The sequence below is a fragment of the Melopsittacus undulatus genome, chromosome 1 (genome assembly GCF_012275295.1).
Source record: "Melopsittacus undulatus isolate bMelUnd1 chromosome 1, bMelUnd1.mat.Z, whole genome shotgun sequence".
Taxonomy (NCBI): Eukaryota; Metazoa; Chordata; class Aves; order Psittaciformes; family Psittaculidae; genus Melopsittacus; species Melopsittacus undulatus.
The window spans coordinates 43041381-43062366 of NC_047527.1; the positions used below are offsets into that span (position 1 = coordinate 43041381).

Genomic DNA, 20986 nt, shown 5'->3' on the forward strand with positions numbered 1-20986 from the left:
GATATACTAGCAAACAAAAATTTAACTTCGACACCTAAAATGAGGTCCATGCTTAACAGTGGTGCAGTGTGCAAATACCATTTGTGGATGTGTAACTTTACTTTTTGAGGATTTGGGATTTTTTTTAGTATCCTGAGGATAGGTTTATAGTCTTGGGCATCAAGCATGCATATCATTTTGACCAGTGACTTCTCAAGTAGCTGAAGAATAAGTGTAGTTTTATATTTCCCAGTGCACAAACTAACTTGGAACAAACTTTTTTTAGGCATGAAACTTAGTTACTTCTATATATATGTAACTCTTTCCAACCTAATGGTCTTTAAAATTAGTAAATTTTACATCCCATACAGGCTGCTTATGAAAATCAGTTGGCTGCTTACATACAGATGCAGGATCTAAAGTTTTAAGTCCTGGGATTAAAGCACATGAAGGGAGTAATTTTTACTTCAGATTTCTTTCCATTTTTTAGGCTATTATGTCATTCTCTAGGTATTTGTTGTCTGTGATGATAAAATTTTAACCTTTCCTTGAGAAATGGCAACTGAAAACCCACAAAATGTGATAAAACTGCCTTCCAGTCTTGCCTTCTTTTGCTTATTGAACAAAATCTGTTCTTGTTTGATGCAGTTCTTCTCTTCACATGTTCTTCATTTTACCTTTTTTATCCATATGTTAACAAGAGCCATAAAACTTTCATTCAGTATGTAAATGAAGTTACTTCTATATGCAAGTAACTCTTCCTTCATTAATATAAGTGTGTTGAATTATTTAGGATGATAGCTCCTCCTTGGAAGCAGTAAGGATTAGAGTAGCATGCCTTCTTGGATCATTGGGAGGGCAGATCAACCACAACTTAATTACAGGTGAGTGTGTCAGTGTAAATAAAAATACTTACATGCTCTTCTCTGTTCAGTCTTTGAATAAGCATTATAATTTAATTATAAAATATATAAATCTAATTTAAAAAAATGGACAAGTATGGTGAAATTACCTGACCGTGAGATTTAAGGGATAAATACAGCACAAAATTCAGTCTGTGTGAAAACTAATGTAGTTGTATAGAAGTTTTGTTAATTTCTTTTTGTGCCTGTATTTGTTTTTTTCTGGCTTTACAGTCAATTTTGTTTCTGCCAAGTACTTCTCTGTGGCTTATTTAGAAATACTATGGGAAAGTAGCATTTTTCCTTGGAAAGCAAATACAAAGTGTGATTGGACTTTATTAACCAAATTAACAAATGTGGGAATATAGGGAGAAAGGAGAATTAGTATGGCAGTTTTCCCTGCAGGACATAGCCATAAATGTAGTCATTTTCTGTGCAACTGCAAAAGTCTGTATGTTAGAACTGATCTTCTGTTATAAAGAAATATTGAATACAAAAGTAGTATACTGGGTGTCTTAAAGAAGTATTTTAAATCAAGTGTGATTCAATGTCTTCTGGGTTTATAATTGTCTCCAAACTCACCTGTATTGAAACTGGAGACTGCCTTGAACGTATGCTGAAGTACTGGCTGCAATTATTTTTTGCATTTGGTGGCTAAACATCTGTTTGAATCTTCAAATAAAACCAGCCTTCTAACATACTTCTTGTACATGTGACATCCAGTAATTTATAAAGCAGTAATGTTATACAGCAAGCTGAAGCTGGAAGATTACTTTTTTTTTGACTGAGCTACAGAAATACTCTATGTGTTACGTAAAGCTCATTTTTTGTTTTGATCTTTTTCAAATGCATTAGCTACCTCTGCAGAAGAGATGATGAAGAACTGTGTGTCCTGGGACACTGAGAAGCGTCTGAGCTTTGCTGTACCATTTGCAGATATGAAACCTGTTATCTACTTGGATTTATTCTTGCCTCGTGTGACTGAACTAGCTCTTTCTGCAAGTGACAGACAAACAAAAGTATTGATATTCTTTATGCATATTTTTCATGCTAGCTGATAAACACTGCACAAAATAATGTCTTCTTTGTTAAGAAAAGCTTGTTTTAATTAGTTCAAAGGTAGTAGCAATTGTTTCTTTGGTGCCCTTTCATAGTTACATTATTCTGAGTGTTTAAAAACTGAAGGGCATAAGTTACTATGAGACAGCAGAGTGTTTTGAGAATTAGACCTAACATAAAAACGAAAATTTTAAACTAACTAATCTTCAGTGTTGTTTGGCCACCTCCTCCTCATGCCTAGCTTATGCACTTGTGGACCCATTCTAGCAAAACACTTAAATATTTTGCTGCTTTGCTGGATTGGGATGTTGATATCCAAAGTGTCCAGAATGAAGCTATCCTTGAAAGTACAATGATGGGTAACTTACCCAGTGATGAATTTTCCCAACTGGAAAGTGACTGCCCATGACAGAGACTAAAGCATAGGAGAAAGGCCAGTTAGAATGTGCGTAAATGATTTCCATGGATGTGATCTGTTCACAGAATGGTGATTTTATATTAGATCGGAGTGATTTCTCAAGTATTCTTGTGACTCATTCTCTCCTGCCCACGATTTTGTCTTCTCTGTGAAAGTAATGGATGCATAAGCAAAGGGATTTTTAAATTTCAGGTTGCTGCATGTGAACTGCTACATAGCATAGTCACATACATGTTGGGAAAAGCCTCTCAGATGCCAGAAGGATGTCAGGGTCCTCCACCCATGTATCAGTTACATAAGCGAATATTTCCGGTACTGCTTCGTCTTGCTTGTGATGTAGACCAGGTAAACAGATTCATTCATAAGCATTTTAGCTTGTTTGAAATACGTTTTAATGTGAGAATTAATTTATAATGGTTCTTCCCTTCATATTATAGTATGACAGTATTCAGTCAGGTTGGCTTGCAGGTAAAATTGTTGGAAATCCAGGAAGTTAGAATAATGTATTTTTAAAGAAGCACTGCTTTTTATTCTTACGTATTTTGAATAGGAAAATAGCATGGAAATATATTAGTGCTAGAAATATAGTTAATGTTTATTCTTTTCAGGTAACAAGACAGTTGTATGAGCCATTAGTCATGCAACTCATTCACTGGTTTACCAACAACAAAAAATTTGAGAGTCAAGATACAGTGGCATTCCTGGAAGCTATCTTGGTAGGTCATAAGTCTTTCTCCCCTTTTCTCTGTGCCATGTGACTTTATTTTTAACTATCATTTTACTACTGAAAGAACCAGGAACCCATGAACAGATATAATGTCTCCTTATGTGTCTGAAAGAAGGAAAAAAGTTTAACAACTTACTTTTTATGACCATTTAATATTTCTTTGCTGAGATTTTGATGATGGATTTCTCTATTTCCTTGGCATTCTTAAAATGTAGGTGTCGCATCTTTAGACTCATTATAGGATTAATGAAACACTTTTTATCATCAGTGTATAGAAGGAACTACAGAGATACTTTCATACCCCCCACACTCCCCCAAATGAAAGTTGCTTTGATGTGTACTTAATTTTTCTCTAAGTTTCTTTAAAGATTTTGCACCTGGTGAAAGTAAATTTAAACCTGGCTTTGACCTGAAGTGGTTGGAGGCAAGGTAGGTGAGGAGGTTTTGCAGTACTTTTTGTAAACTAAAGTCAGTGTTCTTGCTTCTAAAACAGAGGAGATTGGCTCATCAGGAAATGAAGTGACTTAGACAAGATTCCTAAACTGGTAGCTGAGACAGGAATAAAAATCCAGGTGTTTGAGGCCTAATCCAATCCTGTGAAGGCTAGAAATACTGCCCTTCCCTTGGGTAATAGTAATTTTGAAGCTTCATTATTTCTAGGACACTTTGAGTTTTTCAAGTTACAAATAATGTTGTCTAAATAAGCCGTCCAATACTGCACTGAGACAATGGCAGGTTTGGGGGGGGGTTCATTGTTGTAATGAAATACTCTTGTGCAATTGCAGAGTGGCATAGTGGATCCAGTTGACAGCACTTTGAGAGATTTCTGTGGTCAGTGCATACGAGAATTTTTGAAATGGTCTATTAAGCAGACAACACCAAGTCAGCAGGAGAAAAGCCCAGCAAACACCAAGTCTCTTTTTAAACGTTTGTATAGTCTTGCTCTTCATCCCAGTGCTTTCAAGAGACTGGGTGCAGCACTTGCTTTTAACAGCATCTACAGAGAATTTAGGTGAGCAAACAGAGCTTGAAACATTAACTAGCTTGGACTAAAGGGTCAAGGAGATAAAATGAATTAAACGTAAAATAATCATCCACTGATTCTGTTGACATATATGTTGACATTCTGTTGACATATATGATAGCTGTAAAATTGAGTTACTTGCCTTATTTATTTTTAATTGTAATTTTGTAGTTTGGTCTTTCAGGAAGTAGGGAGCATATAAATTTATATTTCTGAATTTTGTGGGAAGTAATTTATTCCTTTCAAATATGGTCAGCAAATTTCATTGTTATTTTTTAGAGTGGTTTAAATGTATTTTCTTTGTGCAGACATCTTGTGCAGTTTATTTCTGCAGTATTTTTCATTATTTACGTATTTATTAAATTAGAATGTCACACTTAGTGCTTCTTCTACTCAAGTTTCTTATCGAATTTATTCCTGATTTTTAAAGGGAAGAAAATTCTCTGGTGGAGCAGTTTGTGTTTGAAGCGTTGGTTGTATTTCTGGAAAGTCTGGCCTTAGCCCATACAGATGAGAAATCATTAGGTGAGCTGTAATTAATTGACTTTGGAATTTAAAAAAAAGAGTCATCCTCTTGAATCTTGGATTGGAAAAGAAAAACTGCTGTAACTGCAGGAAAAGTAAGTGTGCTTACTTCTGCAGCAAAGGAAGGATCACTTTTCATTACGCATAGAGGTTATTTGGCACCTAGTTAGGAACTCTTTGAATCAACTTCTTGCAACATAAAAAGGTGGAAGATTTTGAGCCCAGGAGAAAAAGCCTTTTCACATTCAATTACTCACAGTTTTACAGTAACACTAAAAATGCTAGTGGTGCTTCTGGTTTGAGTCCTGGATTAGCAGTTACACAGTGTAAAATGTAAAGTACATTCTTTTATAACAAACAAAATGCTTCAGAAATTGACATTTCTGTATATTCTCTGGAAGATTTCCACTGTTTTGTAATAAACTTTCCTGTCTGACTTGTCATTCTTCTCTACAACAGTTTGTAGCTGTGTGAAGAATCCATGACCTCTTCCAGTGTACTATTAATTCTTCAGTAAACCTGCTCTTTTATCTCCTTTTTTTTGCCTCTCATGTTCTGACTTTCATCCATTAATAGTAATTAGAACACACACAAACAAAAAAGATGTTGCAAAGCTTTATTTCTTTCCAAGAAAACAGTTCAGGATATGATAAAGTGTCCCCAGAAGAAACTGTAAAATGGGAAAATTTTGCAGGGTCTCTGTGCATGATCACAGAAAGCAGAATACACTGTTTTAGAGCAGATGCCTGATGTTTGGCTAAGGCCATATTGGCCTGACTCCTATTTTGTAATTTTATTCTGTGGCCTTGAAAAATTGACTGTAGAAACTCAGAGTTGATAGACACTATCCTGTAAGTCTCTTGCATCAGTTCTGTAGCACTAATACCTCAATTTGTTTAACCAAGTTACTAGCATTTATTTAATAGATGTCAATTCTCTCTTTCTAACAGGTACCACTCAACAATGTTGTGATGCAATTAACCACCTGAAGCGCATAATCAAGCATAAAGCTCCTTCTCTGAACAAGGAAGGGAAACGGCGAGTACCACAGTCAGTAATTTGCCATTCTGGGGGGTTTGGTTGGTTGGTTGGGGTTTTTTAAATATTGTATTTTAATTAATGATGTATGTAGTTACATTCAACTCTTGGGATTCTGGATGTGGAATTCATCCTGTGGCTGTTGCTGATGGAGATCTCCTGATACGTCTGTTGAACCACTGATGGGAAATGCTGGGCATGATTTTACAAGATCATGATGGTCACTTTTTATTCCAGTATTGTGAGCTTGCTTTAATTTGGCAAGGACAGGTGGAAAAGAAAAGCAGATTTCCTTCACAGCAGTGTTCATAATAATATTAGCACTGGTGCTATAAAGCACTCAGAGGAACCTCCTTTGGATTCTTTCTTACTGCTTTTAAGTGTTAGCAGAAGTAGGACAAATGGCAATAGAGTGATGGTCAGCAATTAAAGAGAGCTAGTGTGAAAAAGGTGGAAGAAGCAAGAATGGATTCAGTATCAGTCTGGATGAAGTTGAGTCACCTAGTCTAATCATATAGCTGACTGCTAACCCTGCTTTGAGCAGGTGGTTGCACTAGCGACCTTCTCAGGTGCCTTTTTACCCAAATTATCATGTGATCCTAAAGAAACAGAGAAGTGAAGTTTGAGAATTAGCTCACTAGTGTGGCATTTGGTAAGTTAGCGGAGTGGATCATTAGGGATGGGGAGAGAAACTGAGGAGGGCTTATTTAAGGTTTGATCTTCACACAAAGAGAAGGGAAGGGACCTGATTTTGATTTTTAAATTGTTGCTACAAAAGCTATGTGCTGTAGAATGGACTCAGTCAGAGATCAATATGATCAGACAAAAAGCCATTTATTGCAAAGGATTAACTCCTTATATACTATTGCTTACACACACCTACAGCAATTTGGCATATCATGATTGGATACTTGTCTTGAAGACCCTTAGTGACTAACATATAATTGGTTAAGCACAGGTGTGAGAACTTGACCTCGAAAACTTGCCGACAGTCGACAGTTCTCATAACTCAGTGAATTCCAGCTTCTTCTTATCTTGCTTGCTTAGGCTTCCTCAGGCCTCTCATGGCCTCCTGTATCTTTCAGGGTTATTCAGAGCTCATGTATGAAATATCTATTCTCCTGTGAGAACACTGTCTCCACAGCTATGATCTAGGGATCCAAAGCAAACTGAGGAGAAGGGAAAGCAGTGCAAGACATGCTTGTAAAGGAGCTGTGTCTTGTAGAGATGGGTTGTGCTTAAACAAGTAAAAGGACATTGATAATGCTCTCAGAATATTGTGAGTTTTTTTGTTTTTTTTTTTAACTGGAAGACACTGGTTTCTTGATAGACACCAAGAGGAATTGTTAATCCTTAATATTTTTGTGCAGAGGATTTCCAGCTGCTAAGTCAGTGTGTCTTTTGGACGTTGTCATGTGGCTGTTAAAGCAGTGTGGACGACCTCAGACAGAGTGCCGACATAAAGCCATGGAGCTCTTCTATGAATTTGTTCCTTTATTACCAGGTATTTTAAATCACAATGCACCATTATCTTTGCTTTCTAAACACTGTGCACAACTTCCCTCCATGTTTTCTGTGCAAAGTATTAATTACAAGAAAAAATATTTTTAAATAAATGCCTGTTTCCTCAGTGCTATTAAGCAGAGGAATAGTTGCTCATATTGGAAATCACATACCGTGAGAACCTCATGGTTTGTGGGATATCTGTGGGCATAGATGAGGGTTTTATTGTGAACTTCCTTCTAGCCAAAAAAGAGAACTTAGAGATACAGAGCTGCTGTTGTATCCAGCTACGAAGGCAGTATTTGCTGAGTGGGAACTAGTAGGAGTGTCTCAAAAACTGTCCGCTTCTCTGTGGGTAATTTAAGTAGTTTGACCAAGTCTACACCAGAACCAACACCTTCTGTGCTAGAAGATCCAGTTGAAAACACAAAGTTTAGCATGTCCATCCATTTGCTCTGATTCCTTCCTACTTTGAAATGTGTTTTTTCCTAGAGAATTTATATTTCTGTTTTTTCTACCAGGAAACAAGTCTCCGTCTTCTTGGCTGGCTGATGTTCTGAAAAACCAAGATGTTTCTTTTCTCATTAACAAATTTGAAGGAGGTGGCAGTGATGCTAAAAGTCCATCTGGGATTCTTTCTCAGCCAACTCTCCATGGTATGCAGGAGTCCTTCAGTTTACAGACTGTAATGCGGTGGATGGATATGTTCTTAGCAGCACTGGATTGCTACAATACATTCTTTGAGCTGCGAATGATCAAACCTCATGAAATACTGGGTGAGTGAATAACTGTTACATTAGGCTCTTTTCATGTCTGTTACACAAAGTCCATCCAAGATGAGCTCCTAACTAGGACGTTAAGCTTTGCAGAATTGATTAATTTAATAAACTCTCCCAAAGGCTTCAGTGACAGTTGTTGTACTGGGATGTTTTTTTGATGAAGAAGTGCTTTGTTAATAGTGCATCTTAAAATGTTTCCCTTTAGTCTTAGAAATACACCTTTACATTTCAGTCTCTCAGTCATCTACTCACCAGCAACTTCTTTTACTCTCCCATTTTCAAAAATCATTCTGTACAGCTAATTTCCCTTTGCTAAGGAGAGCAACAGATTATGTATGTATGTGTTTGCTTGTTTATTTCCCCTCAATCCTTCCAAAGCTGTTTACCTACTCTTTATTAATGTCTGGAGTATAAAGTCACCTTTTCACTTCAAGCCCTGTACATTTTCCCTTTCTTCAGTTGTGATGCTTCACCTGCATCAGGTCCAAACCCTTTGTGTTTGAATTTTGATTGGGTGCGTAGTCATACCTTGTATAGCCATAGGTTCTCTCAAAGAGTTTTTCTTTCAATTATTTATGCCAGATTAAACAAACTGCTTTTTTTTTTGTCAGTGATAATAAACTTGGATAGTTATTTTAATGTGAAAGTCTTGTACGCATTCCAAGTTGTCTGTCTGTCAGTGTTGTCTCCTGGTTTAAAACCATACTGTAAGGTCATTGTTGGATGCAGCTAGCATCCAGTTAGTTGAGAGCTGCTGTATCATTTCAATTTGGTCTGATTCTCCTTAGGTATAAATGCAAGATCCTCATTCTTGGAAGCTGTGCAGTTCTTTCTGGAAACTATTGCTTTGCATGATATCAATGCAGCAGAGCAGTGCTTTGACTGCAGATCAAAAGGCAGTATGTTCAGTCCACAAGAGAGAGACATGTATAATTACAGCAAGTGTACCATTATAGTCCGAATCATGGAGTTTGTCACCATGATCTTGGAAACGTGCCAGCAAGATTTCTGGAAGGTAGGCACTGAAATCTGTAGTGGATAAAGAATACAAATTTTATATGTAGTTAAAGATTTGTGTCTTCACTGTGAGGGTAGTTCACTGGAGCACATCATCTTTCATGGTGCTTTAATTGAAATTGATGTGTCGCAAACTGTTACGGTCTTAGCATGTAAATGAAAAGAATTGTATTGCACAGATGAATTTTAGTGGGTGATGTAGTTTTGATTAGAGGAGTTAATGTTTCCTGTATTTTCCAGTTGTATATTGACTTATCACTTCCTGTATGTTGACTGTGAGATTGCTGTTTAGTATGGAGTACTTGTAGTGAATATTTCCTCTGTGACTCCTGATGACCTTAAATGTGTAGGTGATAGCTGCTTAAAAGTCAGAAAGGCAGATTGTGGCAATTCTTTCCTGAATTCAGTATAGATACTAGGTCTCTCAGTTTGCCTAGCTTTGGTGTAATATAAACTCTACGTAACTATATAAAGTATAGTACATGTAAGTCTCTTATGAAATTTACACTGCCAAGTTTAGTTCTGAGACTGTGACTGTAATTTTCTGTAAATCTCTAATAGTGTGCAGAGGGGCACATCTGGATTTCAAAGTGGTTACAGGTGTATAATCAAGACAGAAACAGGTCTATGTGGACTTAAAAGATCGTTTGTGCAGTTTGATGAGATAGGATATATGTTATGTATATTTTTATACTTAATTTCTGTGGATTAGCACAATTGAAAGTCAGACATTTCATAGAGTAAGAGAATGTCACTTAATGAGAATAGTTACTGTTCCATGTTTGGTTTCATTTTAGGTAGAAGAACTAATGATAAGTTATGAAGAATATAATAGGGAAATCTAGACTAATTTTTAAATAAAGCTTTTGTTCAACGTTTTATTCTTTTTAGCTACTTGAGAAGGAACTGCTTAATGCAAATTTTATAGAGCTTCTCGTGATGACAGTGTGTGACCCATCACATGTGGGCTTTAACACAGCTGATGTACAAGTCATGAAAAATCTCCCAGATATCTCAGTAAGACTTATGAAAGCTTTGATGAAATCTCCCTGTAAGGAATCTTTGAAAGAGTGCATAAAAAAGAGAATCACACTGCAGAGGTAAGTGGGGATTTCTTGGTAAGCATGAATCAAGAACAAATGCCACCCACCATGAAAAATGGAAAATATATAATGTGTGTGGTTGCACGTGGAGCTCCCCACCAACATAATGTTATTGCTTCTCTTTTCTCATTAGCCTTGAGGACCTTTGTTCTGTTGATTTGTTTAATTCAGAGGCACGTTTTGATCGAGTTAGATTTAGTGCTGTCCTTTCTGCCTGCAAGCAACTCCAAAAATCTGGCCTGCTTCATTCTGTTCTTCACAATCAGGTAACTGTTTAACCAGAAAATGAAGGTGAACATTTTTATACAGTAAAGGGCTTTTCTTGTGTAGGATGCCAGTATGACAACAGAGAACAGATCAGGTGAAGAAGTTAAGTAAAATGAGATCAACCATGAAGAGCTGGACTTGAATGGGACCAGAAATAAATGTTTTATGTTTATTTTACAAATCTGAGTAGCACAGTACCCAAGGTTTGAAAGATATTTGTAGTTATGTTTGTCTCCAATTTCCAAGATCTGAAGGCAACCAGAATCTACCTAAAACTTCCTTTTAGTGAGCTTCACAAGACTGAAAGATCGAAAACTCAGGATTCACTGTCCTATAAAGGAGACATTTTTCAACGATTTTTAAACAGAGAACATTCAAAGTGGTGAGAGAGATTAGAAAATTAATACCTTCTGGCTGATCAGAAGCAATATCATGAGTCTGAGTTGCAGGAAAGCAGGATAGAGAGGGATGGGGATCTAAGCTGTAGTTCTCAAATTCCACTGAGTTTCTGTTTGTAGTAAATCTCTTTTATTTCAGGCTATACAACAGCCACAGACAGAATTTGTCTGTTGGTGAGCAAGGCTGTGTTTAACAATTAACAAAATATTTAATTTCTGTGGGGGTGTTTGTCATCCATTCTTTATATCTAAACAAAAGCTAGAGTTGTGATTGTAGGAAGGAGCTGCATGGTTTACCTTTTGTGGCCCATCCGGTTTGACTAAACTGTTCATTTTACTTCTGTAGTAATAGTGTTACCTAAAAAAAAAAAGTCTGGAGAGGATCAGAATCTTTTGAAGATTTTCCAGTTACTGTTAGCTTGTTCTGAACTTTGTACACAACAAGGTTGTCTCATTAAAAGTCTTGTTCCTCAGTTAGAAATGTGCCTCGCCATGGTATATTTGCATCATTTTATAAGAAGTTCAGGTGTTTTCCTTAGCTATACAGATGGATTGGAAGGCCCTTTTGTTTTGGGGTTTTTCTTGAGCATATATTAATTATCACTTGTTTGTTTATTTCCATAGGATGGAGGGCCTCCTTTCTCAGTTGGCTCTAAACTTCTTTCAGTTATTTATAAAGGCATTGCACCTGGAGGTGAAAGAGTATCTCTTCCACTGTTAGACATCAACAGTAAGAAACTAGCCGATAGACTCCTGCAGCTAGCATTTGATATTGATGACCAGGTAGGATACAATTCTTCAGTTCCAGTACTCCATCATCATTTAATACTTATCATCAGTAGTCTTCTACCCATATTTTATGTAGCAGAGGCTGATGTTTTATTTATTGTATTACAGAGGAGCTGTAACAATTCTCTGGCTTAATTGAGTGACAGTTGTAGATAACAAGAATTTCAGTGTTCTGTTTATACTTTATTTTTGTGCTTTCTGGTAACATAAAAGAGTTTGGGATGGGAGCTTTAAAAAACTCGTGTGAATGAGTGGAATTTAATATGCTTGAGGGTAACTGTCTCTCTGCCTTAATTTTCCCAGTGTGAGGAGCTAGTAAGTCTGCTCTTGAACACAGTAGTGTTATCTGTGCCGGTATCTGGAACATCCCAGAAGAACCTGCTCAATTTCTGTCATGGACAGTATTTCTACAGTCTGTTCTCAGAAACCATTAATCAACAGCTGCTGAAAAACCTGGATGTGATTATAGTCCAGCTTCTGAAATCATCTGTCATCAACCCCCAAATGGTATTGAACTTCTTCTTTAAAAGGGGAATATTAGAAGATTAGGAGTAACACTTTGTTGTTGTTACAGGTAGATATAACTGAGTGTGTTGTGAGGTATTTGGTTGCCCTATGGACAGCATTGCATTGATATTTTTTTAGGTTTGGGGTTTTTTTATCATGGCCTGGTGGTATTATCTTCATGATCTCTGGCAAGCTGACATAGGCTGTCTCATGTCAGACTGAGTGGAAAGTGCTTGCATATTACCTATTCTGAAATTTTTGAATTTCAGGGTTTCTGTGCATGGGACTTGATGTCAAGAATGTACATTCAAAACAAGTCTGGTAGCCCCTCTTTACTGTGCTTTGATTTTCATTGGAGAATGGTCCCAGAGCATGTAAACTGGATTTGTTTTGGATAAAACTGGAAAATTAACTTCAACTGCTAATGGGCATTTAGTCCACAGGACAAGAGCAGAGCTAATATTAAAAAAGTATTAAGAGGGAAACACATACTCAATCCCCTGTGACCTGATATAAATACAGGGTAGTTGTCATGTACTCATTCTCAGCACCAGTTGTTTTTCTCAACAGACTTTCTCCTGTTGATCCACACTACTTACTCAGTAGTGTAAGTTATACAGCTCATCTTCAGATCCACAAAGGAGACGTGTTATAATGGAGAAGCTTCCTTTCAGTGCTTCTGACAAACAGAAGATTCAGAAAGAAAGATCAAAAGTTCACTGTCCGTTTTGCTTAAAAAGACACTCAAGAAAGCAGAGAATCCTTTTTAAAATAATTATGTCATTTTTAATCCAAGATGTTATGCTTAAAGGTGTTACTTCCAAGGAACATGTTAAAAGACTGGTAGCATACTTTTTTGTAATATGGGAATTGTTTAATTTCATCAGAGAGAGTTGTATGTATGTTGTTTGAAAGGCTGTTTCTTGTGATTTGCTTTTCCTTCCAGGTTGGTAGCATTTTGAATGGTATGTTAGATCAGAGTTTTAGGGAGCGTACTGTACGCAAGCAGCAAGGAGTGAAACTGGTCACAGCTGTACTAAGAAACTGGGAGAAACTGGATAGTTGGTGGGCCAAAGGTTCAACTCCTGAGAGCAAAATGATGGTCTTGACCCTGCTGGCAAAAGTTCTGCAGGTATGCATTGCTTTACAAACTCCAGATAACTTTTCTGATGCTTTAGGAATTGTCTTGTTTTCAAGAAATGCTATTACATTCCAATGATTTATATTGGGAAAAAAAAAAAGTTGGAGAATACCAGGGTCTGATTATTTTGTTTACAAAGTACAGAAAAATATTTAGACAGGCAGAAATTTCTAGATTTTGCACCACCCATTTCCCCATCCCCTTTTTTTATGATTTATGTCATGTTTTAGCTGCCTCTTTTCCATTTGGAGAATTGCTTCAAGTGCAGGGAGTAAACTTTGAAACTGAGCAGCCTCTGATAATGTTCTTTGTCATGCTGGCATGCAGAAAGTCAAAATGGAGGAGTTCTACCCATATCAGCAGACTGTAGAAAGATCTTTAAAAACCTTTGCTTTCTGATAAATTGGTGGTTTGTTTGTTTTTTTTTATTATTTGTTGTGAAAACATAATGTATCTGTTTATCCTTGGGGGTTTTTTAGGAACTTGTAAAAGTAGCTGTATGTAAAAGTATACACAAAGATCATTTACTGAGGATTGTTTTCTTTCTTTATATAGCTGCTTCTTTTAAACTTGAATTGTTTTAAATGCATCTGTTAGGACACAGCATGTGAGCTATATTGCTGTATTAGCTGGCAGTGAAGTGACAAGCAGGAAATCTGGCTTTGAGAGAGAGCTTAATGTTTTCTTGATCTGGAAAATACCCAACATTATGATTTTGTTTGTAGTGTTTAGATGCTTTTAAAATTCTTCTTGATTTTAAAACCAAAATAATTCTATGTGTGCTTTTCATTAAATCAGTGTATTTTTGGAAATAATCCTATAGCTTATGGGGGTTTTATTCTTCATTAATACAATGATCTCTTTGACTAGTGAAAAAAACCAGCCTAATTGTCTTGTTTCTTGTGTCATTCCAGATAGACTCTTCAGTTTCTTTCAATACCAGTCATGAAGCATTTACAGCTGTTTTTAATACCTATACCAGTCTACTGATTGATCAGAATTTAGGCTTAAATCTTAAGGTAAATTGCTCACTTGAGTGGCTTCTCTGCCCTCCCCAGACTAGAACGTTAGTTGTTCATGAAATTCTCTGTTATTTGGCTTAACTTTTACCTTAGTTTTGCACAGTAACATGGACACCACTTCCTTTTTTTTTTTTTTAAAAAAATTGTAAATTATCGTTTTCCTTCTTCAGACAGAAGGCAGTATCACAGATGTCATGCCTTGGGTTTACGTGCTCTTTTGTATTCCTGCCCAAATGAAAAGACATGTAACTTTTAGGTAAAACAAAAGTACTGTCAGTTGCAAATTGTTTAGGACTTCATAGTGTTCATTTGAGAAGTGACAGCTTAATAAGCTTTTAGCAAGGAGTGGCATTTCCTACACATCAAATTACAAATTTTCATTATTTCAATGTCCATGTGTGCAAGTGTGAGACCAGTACTAATGGATTAACTGCTGTATGTGGCTTGGTCAGGAGAGGGAGATAAAGTGCTGCATATTGGAAGTGGAAGTTATAAAGGACTGTGGAGCATAAGGTTGGGACTAGAACATTAAAAATTTTGTCTCATGAAACAGCTTTGCATGTTTGCTGCTCTGCCAGCCTGACTGTAGCTAGACAGGGTTTTGTACTTTACAGTGTATTCAAAATAATAAAGTTGAGGATCTTGTTTTAGCTGCTGCATTGCACATTAAATCAGTGACTTGTGTGACAATGGATGCTTGCTTAAAAGAACAGTGGGGTCTTATTCATAGCCATGTCAGCCATGAGATATTAATCAACTTTTAACTCAAACTCAGTGGTAACCAAAGCTGTTTTCTGAACTGGCACTTGAAGGGTGAGCAGCTACATAATGTCTCTTTACCAGTACACTGAACTGTTGAATCAGTAACCAAAGCCACTGCTGCTATATTGTGGTCCTAGTTAGATTGCTTCATAGTAAGAGAATAAGATAGTCTTTTAGTTTGAAATTACTTGTTTGGTTTTGTTTTGAATTTGTTTTTTTTTTTCAGGGCCAAGCAGTGATAATTCTCCCTTTCTTCACTAATTTGACTGGAGAAAAACTTCATGACCTTAAGAATGCTCTTGATCAACTTGTGGCTTTCAATTTTCCTATGAGGTCTGATGAGTTTCCCAAGGGAACTTTGAAGCACAATAACTATGTAGACTGCACTAAGAAGGTCAGTATTTCTAACAAGTATGTAATTAAAAGTCTAAGTGAACTGTGTCTAGAAACAGTGTTTCACAGGATCTGGAATTATGCAGTGGGACTCTCAGTTCACAGAAGACAGTTAGCTTTTTAGTTTCTGAGTTATATCTATCCAGAAGTTTAAGGTACAGATGCACATTAAACAAACATATCCTCCTGTGTACCTGCTTCTGCTTAGTATTGAAAAATGATGACATAATTCCATTGAATTTGTTTGATCCAGTGTGGCTCCTTCTGTTATTCATTACTTCTTTTTCAGTTTTTAGATGCATTAGAATTATCTCAGAGCCCAATGTTGTTGCAGTTGATGACAGAAGTCCTCTGTAGGGACCACAAACATTTTATGGAGGACTTATTTCAAGCCAGCTTCAAAAGAATTGCCAGAAGGTCAGTCTGTTGGATTTTGCTCTTGTCCTCATTGAATTTTTGCAGAAGCAAATGTGCATCCCCTATTGTGTTGTTCTTGCAGTGGTGATGATTTACAGCAAAATGTTTTACATAATAGTTTTAATTCAGATTTTGCTTTCATCTTCACATTTCCAAAATATTTCTGAAGTATGAACAAGTATCACCAATTTCCAAATGATGCTTCCAAAGCCTGGGCAAATTTTGTAAAGCTTTCTGTAAATTAGCTTTTTCTGGCAGATTTCAGTTGAAGATACTAATTGTTTATGATACCTGTATTTGCTATCCCTGTATAAGTTGATAGTACTTAAACTGACAATTAATTATTTTGTTCAACCCCTTTGAAAATATGATAGCACATTTATTTAATTGAATATTTCTAGGGTGGTAGATTGTAGACACAGATGTGGTCTGTCCCCAGAAGAGGTCTTCAGTCTCTTCCAAACCAAACGTTTCCAATTCATAATGGACTAGTAACTAGTGACTGTTTTGGAGCATGTAGTTTCCTGAACTGGTTCACTGATCTTTGCCCAAATCTCATGTTTGAAATTATAGTTTTTATAAAACTATTCATAACAACAATTTATCTGGTAGTGTTAGGCTTGATATGCCATAACAGTAAAGTATTCCTTGTTTTTGCCTTCTTGTTTGCCTCCATCCTTTATATGCACCAGGTAAACTTACAGAGTTTTTAGGTTGTTCAATGAAAGGAACTGAGAAAGCTAATGCTTGCTTTTGAATTGAACTAGCAAAAGATGCATAAAAAAGTTTACCAGCTGTTGCAGAGTAGGAAGCTGACATTTTCTTTGGAGAGCTCCACAGTAAGTGGTGATTCAGCCTGATCTTTGATGTTTTGTCGGATGATAACCCAAGAGGGTATGAATGCAGGCAGTAAAAATTGTAAATGTCACAGGGGGTTGAGACATAAACGGAGCCTGGTAAAAGATTCTTAAATTTGAGATTTCCATCTTGTTTAGGAGCACCATGGACAAACAAGTGTTATTGTTGGACACTATTCACAAAATGTTCCAGAGTGAAGAACTACTTTCAAATACTACTCGTCAAGCATTTATGGATCGTTCTCTCCTCACTCTTTTATGGCACTGCAGCTTGGATGCACTGAGAGAATTCCTTCTCAAAATTATAGTACAGGCTATGGATACGCTTAATTCCAGGTTTACTAAGGTATTCTTTTTTTTTTTCTTTTTTTAGGGTTGGGGAAGGTCTAGTAAAATGTTGGTGTTGGTATGTACATTTCGCTTAGCTTTGAGTGAAATGTTAATTGCAAGTGTTTGATTTCTGGTTTTCTATATCTTGGAGCAGAATTTTGTGCCAGTTACATAGTTTGATTGTTATTGAGAAACTTTTCTTTATTCCTCAACACACTTTTCTTTTGAAGTTCATGTATGTTTGCATATCTACTGTGTATAAAAACTGAAGTTGAAATTAATAGACATATATAAATAAAGGGGTCTGAAGTTCTGTCAAAAGCAAAACCCTATTCTGACTTTGAAATATAAAAGCTGTATGGAATTATAACCTGTTACTACATTTTAGGAGAGAGATATTCATCCTCCATAATGAAGGCTCTTAAATTAGGTGCCTCACTTCTGGAGAAGTAAATACACCTTCTCATCATGGCAAAGATCCTTCAGCAAGGATTTAGGAGCACAGATTTCCTTTCTCTATTTATAGCCTATTCTCGAATTTAGAGTATAGTTGATGCAGTGAATTTGTTGTCAGTGGAGGTCTCTGCTCTTGCTGTATTCCCACCATGTTTCTGTTGCTATAATTATTGGCACCAAAGGGAGGTGCATAAAGAAACTCATGAATGATACCCAGTATGGTAACAGATATGTATGTTTTGTTTACAAGTGTAATGACTCTGAGCTGTTACTTGTTCTGCTTCTTTTACTCCAATATCACTATAATGATTTAGGCCAATTGTAGTTAAGAGCTCATCTAACAAGGAGCAGGTCAGCATAGTTTTAATACCTGTATTACACAGAGTCTGTCAGTTTTTTATCATCAGCAGCTCTTTTCTCTGTTTTGAAAGGTAAAAGTAAGCAGAAGGCTGTTTAGTAAAAACAACAGTAACTGTGGAGCTTCTTAGGAAGGGCATGATTCAGAAATCTTCCTGAGGGTTTGCTTATTTGTTTCCAGTCTAATGAACATGCTTTTGACACACAAGTCACCAAGAAAATGGGCTATTACAAGCTGCTAGAAGTGATGTATGTGCGTCTTTCAAAAGAGGATGTTTACTCCAAGGACTCTAAAATTAACCAAGCTTACCGTGGCTCCATGAATGCAGAAGGAAATGAACTTACCAAGATGCTAGTAAAGTAAGGCTATTATTTATTTTATTTCCTTTTGATTTATAATTAGGTTTTGGGCAGATAGGTTTTTAAGTATGCCTTATAAAGCAGAAGATTGATTTGTGTAGGGGTAAATGTAATCTGTCATGTAGCTTTTGATTTTAAATTAAATATACAATATTGAATTTGCATTGACAGAATTATCTCTAGCGTAGACTAGAATCCTGTATCAGGATAACTTTTGCCTCCTGCTTTTGCCTTTTTTTTTTCTGTTTGTTAAGCTTGTACTTTTATTTTTGCTTTTCAGTATGATTCTTGGCCTTCAATTTGTATTTTTATGATTTTGGTTTCAGTTTACTTCCACTTTTATGTAGACTATGGTTCTGTGTTGTAAATCAGGTATTTATATGATTGATGAGAAGATGGGATGGGGTTTCATTTACATTTCATAATACAGTGGCACACCCAGTAGGTGTAATATGGTTTAATCACCACTGCAGAGGAGGACAAAAGATTAATGCTTGAATATATATGCTAATTAATATAGCTTAGTTTGTTTAATAGTCTGGAAAAAAAAGAGGTCTGAATTGCTGTTCGCTTATTTTTTGCTTTGGTTTAGTTTTATTTTACAATACTATGTCCTGTGAGGACTTTAAAGAATTTCTTAGCTGTGATTTGCAGATCTTCAAATGGCTATGGGCAAAAGACCATTGCATCTAAACTGGTTTTCTGTGGCCACTCTATAGCATAGGTTAGCATGCCTATCCATTCATAATTTCTTGGGAAATTACCATGAAAGAGATTTATGTATATGTTGAAACATATCTGTATCTTATCTGAAAGTGGCTTGTTGTCATATTCATGACATTAAGGACTTGCTGTGTACTTTGGGAAGCTGTCTTTGCCATTTTAAATGGTTCCATTTTAGCACAATATACCTGTGGAAAACCTGGTTTAATCTTATACTGCTATAATAACAAACATTTCTTGAAATTCTGTTGATTCACTGATCTCTGACTGGGGCCTTTCTTGTGCTGCTCAGAAAAAGACCTCTGATGGTGGTTTCTTGTTTGTTTGTATTTTAAGGTCATGCTATGATGCATTCACAGAAAACATGACAGGAGAGAGTCAGCTGTTGGAGAAGAGGAGACAGTATCACTGTGCAGCATATAATTGTGCTATTGCTGTTATTAGTTGTGTCTTTACTGAAAGTAAATTTTACCAAGGATTTCTTTTTACAGAAAAATCGGAAAAGGTGAGAAGCTGTTATTGCTGTAGAAGGCTTCCAGAACATCAGACAAAAAGTGACATTACCTGATTACAGTCAATCAAAGAAATGAACCTGTACTGTATGCAGTTATACTAACAAACTACCCAGTGAGGCAATGAAAAGAGTCATAGCTGACTTCCTTGCATTCTTCATGCAATTTGAATTGATGAGGAAGGTTTTAATGTCTGCTTAGAAATGCGTGAAGTAGTAATATATTTTCCCTGTTTTCCCTCCATTCTCAGTCAGTTTTCTAAAATATGAGAAAAAAACACTGTTTAATTTATCCAATGCTCGGAATATGCTTGAGTAAGAGGTACCCTCTTTACAGAGCACATTGTGCTGTGTATTCTTGAGTAGTTTAATAGAAGAATTTTCATTAGGGTATTGATCTAGAAGTGAAAATATACAGTTTTTTGTACACACAGTGTACACATAGTGTACACAATACACTACACAGTGTATTGTGTAGTGATCTGTTTTGGGGTTTTTAAAAGAAGAAATAAAATACTTTAATAGCAGTTGCTGTTGTGTGCAGAATTATAATTTTGGTATTTCCAAACATGTTTTGGTTTGCAGAACCTGCTGATTTTTGAAAATTTGATAGACCTGAAGCGTCAGTATGCATTTCCTATAGAAATTGAGGTGAGTGGAATTGCTGGGTTTTAGTGTTCCTGAGTAAAAAAATTGCTTCAACAGAGTAGTCACTGTAGGACAGGTCAATTCTCACATACAGAGGAAGAGGATTCTGCAGTGAATAAAAAATTAAGTACTCCTCTGATGTTTTAAAATACATTTTTCTGAGAGAAATCCAGACTTGAAATTTAGAACACACCTGCAGTGTAGTTAACTTTAATATACATTTTAGCACACTTACTGTTGCAGTGAATGGCTGTAGGAATAAGTAATTTTGCTCTTGGTCTGTAGCATTAATTATAACCATGTACGACATGGGATTTCTGTTGTTGTTAAACAGTTCTGATTATTTTTGGCTGTTCTGTAAATAATTGCAAATAAACTGTAAATTAAAAAGTAATAATAATTTTCAAACTTTATTTCTTGGTGTTTAGGTGCCTCTGGAAAGGAAGAAGCGGTACATTGCTATTAGAAAGGAGGCCAGGGATGCAGGGAATATCGGTCAGGGTATGAAAGTCACTTATGACTATGAAAAAATGCCTTCTTACCCTTTCACACAGTATTTATTGATGTGTTGCTAATTGGCTTTATAGTAGAAGGAACAAATAAAAGCATTCAGTGTGCTTAATCTAAAAAACAAATTCCCACCCACTCTCAAGTTTTAATAGCAAATAAAGGCTTGCTTCTTGTAATTGCCTTGATTAATGGTCTGTTCTTTTTTCTATTTAGATGAACCCAAGTATTTATCTTCTGCATCATACATGATGGATAGCAGTCTGAGTGAGGAAATGAGTCAGTTTGACTTTTCTACTGGAGTCCAAGGTTTTTCTTATAGCTCCCAAGATGTTACAGCTAGCAGTGCTCGTTTCAGGAGAAAGGTAATTTTTTAGTGACTTATGTGCCGTGAGGAAGAAAAGTTTTATGCCTTGTAGTAATTATATACATTTGTTGGGGTTAAGAAAGAGAAATTTCTAGTCTCC

General features: G+C 36.2%; 1 protein-coding gene across 1 annotated transcript in view; it reads left to right on the forward strand.

Moving 5' to 3' along the window:
• PRKDC (protein kinase, DNA-activated, catalytic subunit) overlaps window positions 1-20986 on the forward strand; it is a 78755-nt gene that overhangs the window by 16851 nt on the left and 40918 nt on the right. Inside the window, exons 23-46 of the mRNA XM_034062706.1 lie at window positions 773-863; window positions 1737-1900; window positions 2551-2703; window positions 2967-3074; window positions 3871-4097; window positions 4540-4634; window positions 5585-5684; window positions 7043-7176; window positions 7697-7951; window positions 8743-8969; window positions 9863-10071; window positions 10208-10340; window positions 11364-11522; window positions 11832-12035; window positions 12982-13167; window positions 14091-14195; window positions 15187-15354; window positions 15643-15770; window positions 16766-16973; window positions 17952-18130; window positions 19190-19358; window positions 19950-20015; window positions 20441-20513; window positions 20736-20884. Coding sequence (XP_033918597.1) covers window positions 773-863; window positions 1737-1900; window positions 2551-2703; window positions 2967-3074; window positions 3871-4097; window positions 4540-4634; window positions 5585-5684; window positions 7043-7176; window positions 7697-7951; window positions 8743-8969; window positions 9863-10071; window positions 10208-10340; window positions 11364-11522; window positions 11832-12035; window positions 12982-13167; window positions 14091-14195; window positions 15187-15354; window positions 15643-15770; window positions 16766-16973; window positions 17952-18130; window positions 19190-19358; window positions 19950-20015; window positions 20441-20513; window positions 20736-20884 — 3690 coding nt within the window. The remainder of the gene's footprint in view (window positions 1-772; window positions 864-1736; window positions 1901-2550; window positions 2704-2966; window positions 3075-3870; window positions 4098-4539; window positions 4635-5584; window positions 5685-7042; window positions 7177-7696; window positions 7952-8742; window positions 8970-9862; window positions 10072-10207; window positions 10341-11363; window positions 11523-11831; window positions 12036-12981; window positions 13168-14090; window positions 14196-15186; window positions 15355-15642; window positions 15771-16765; window positions 16974-17951; window positions 18131-19189; window positions 19359-19949; window positions 20016-20440; window positions 20514-20735; window positions 20885-20986) is intronic.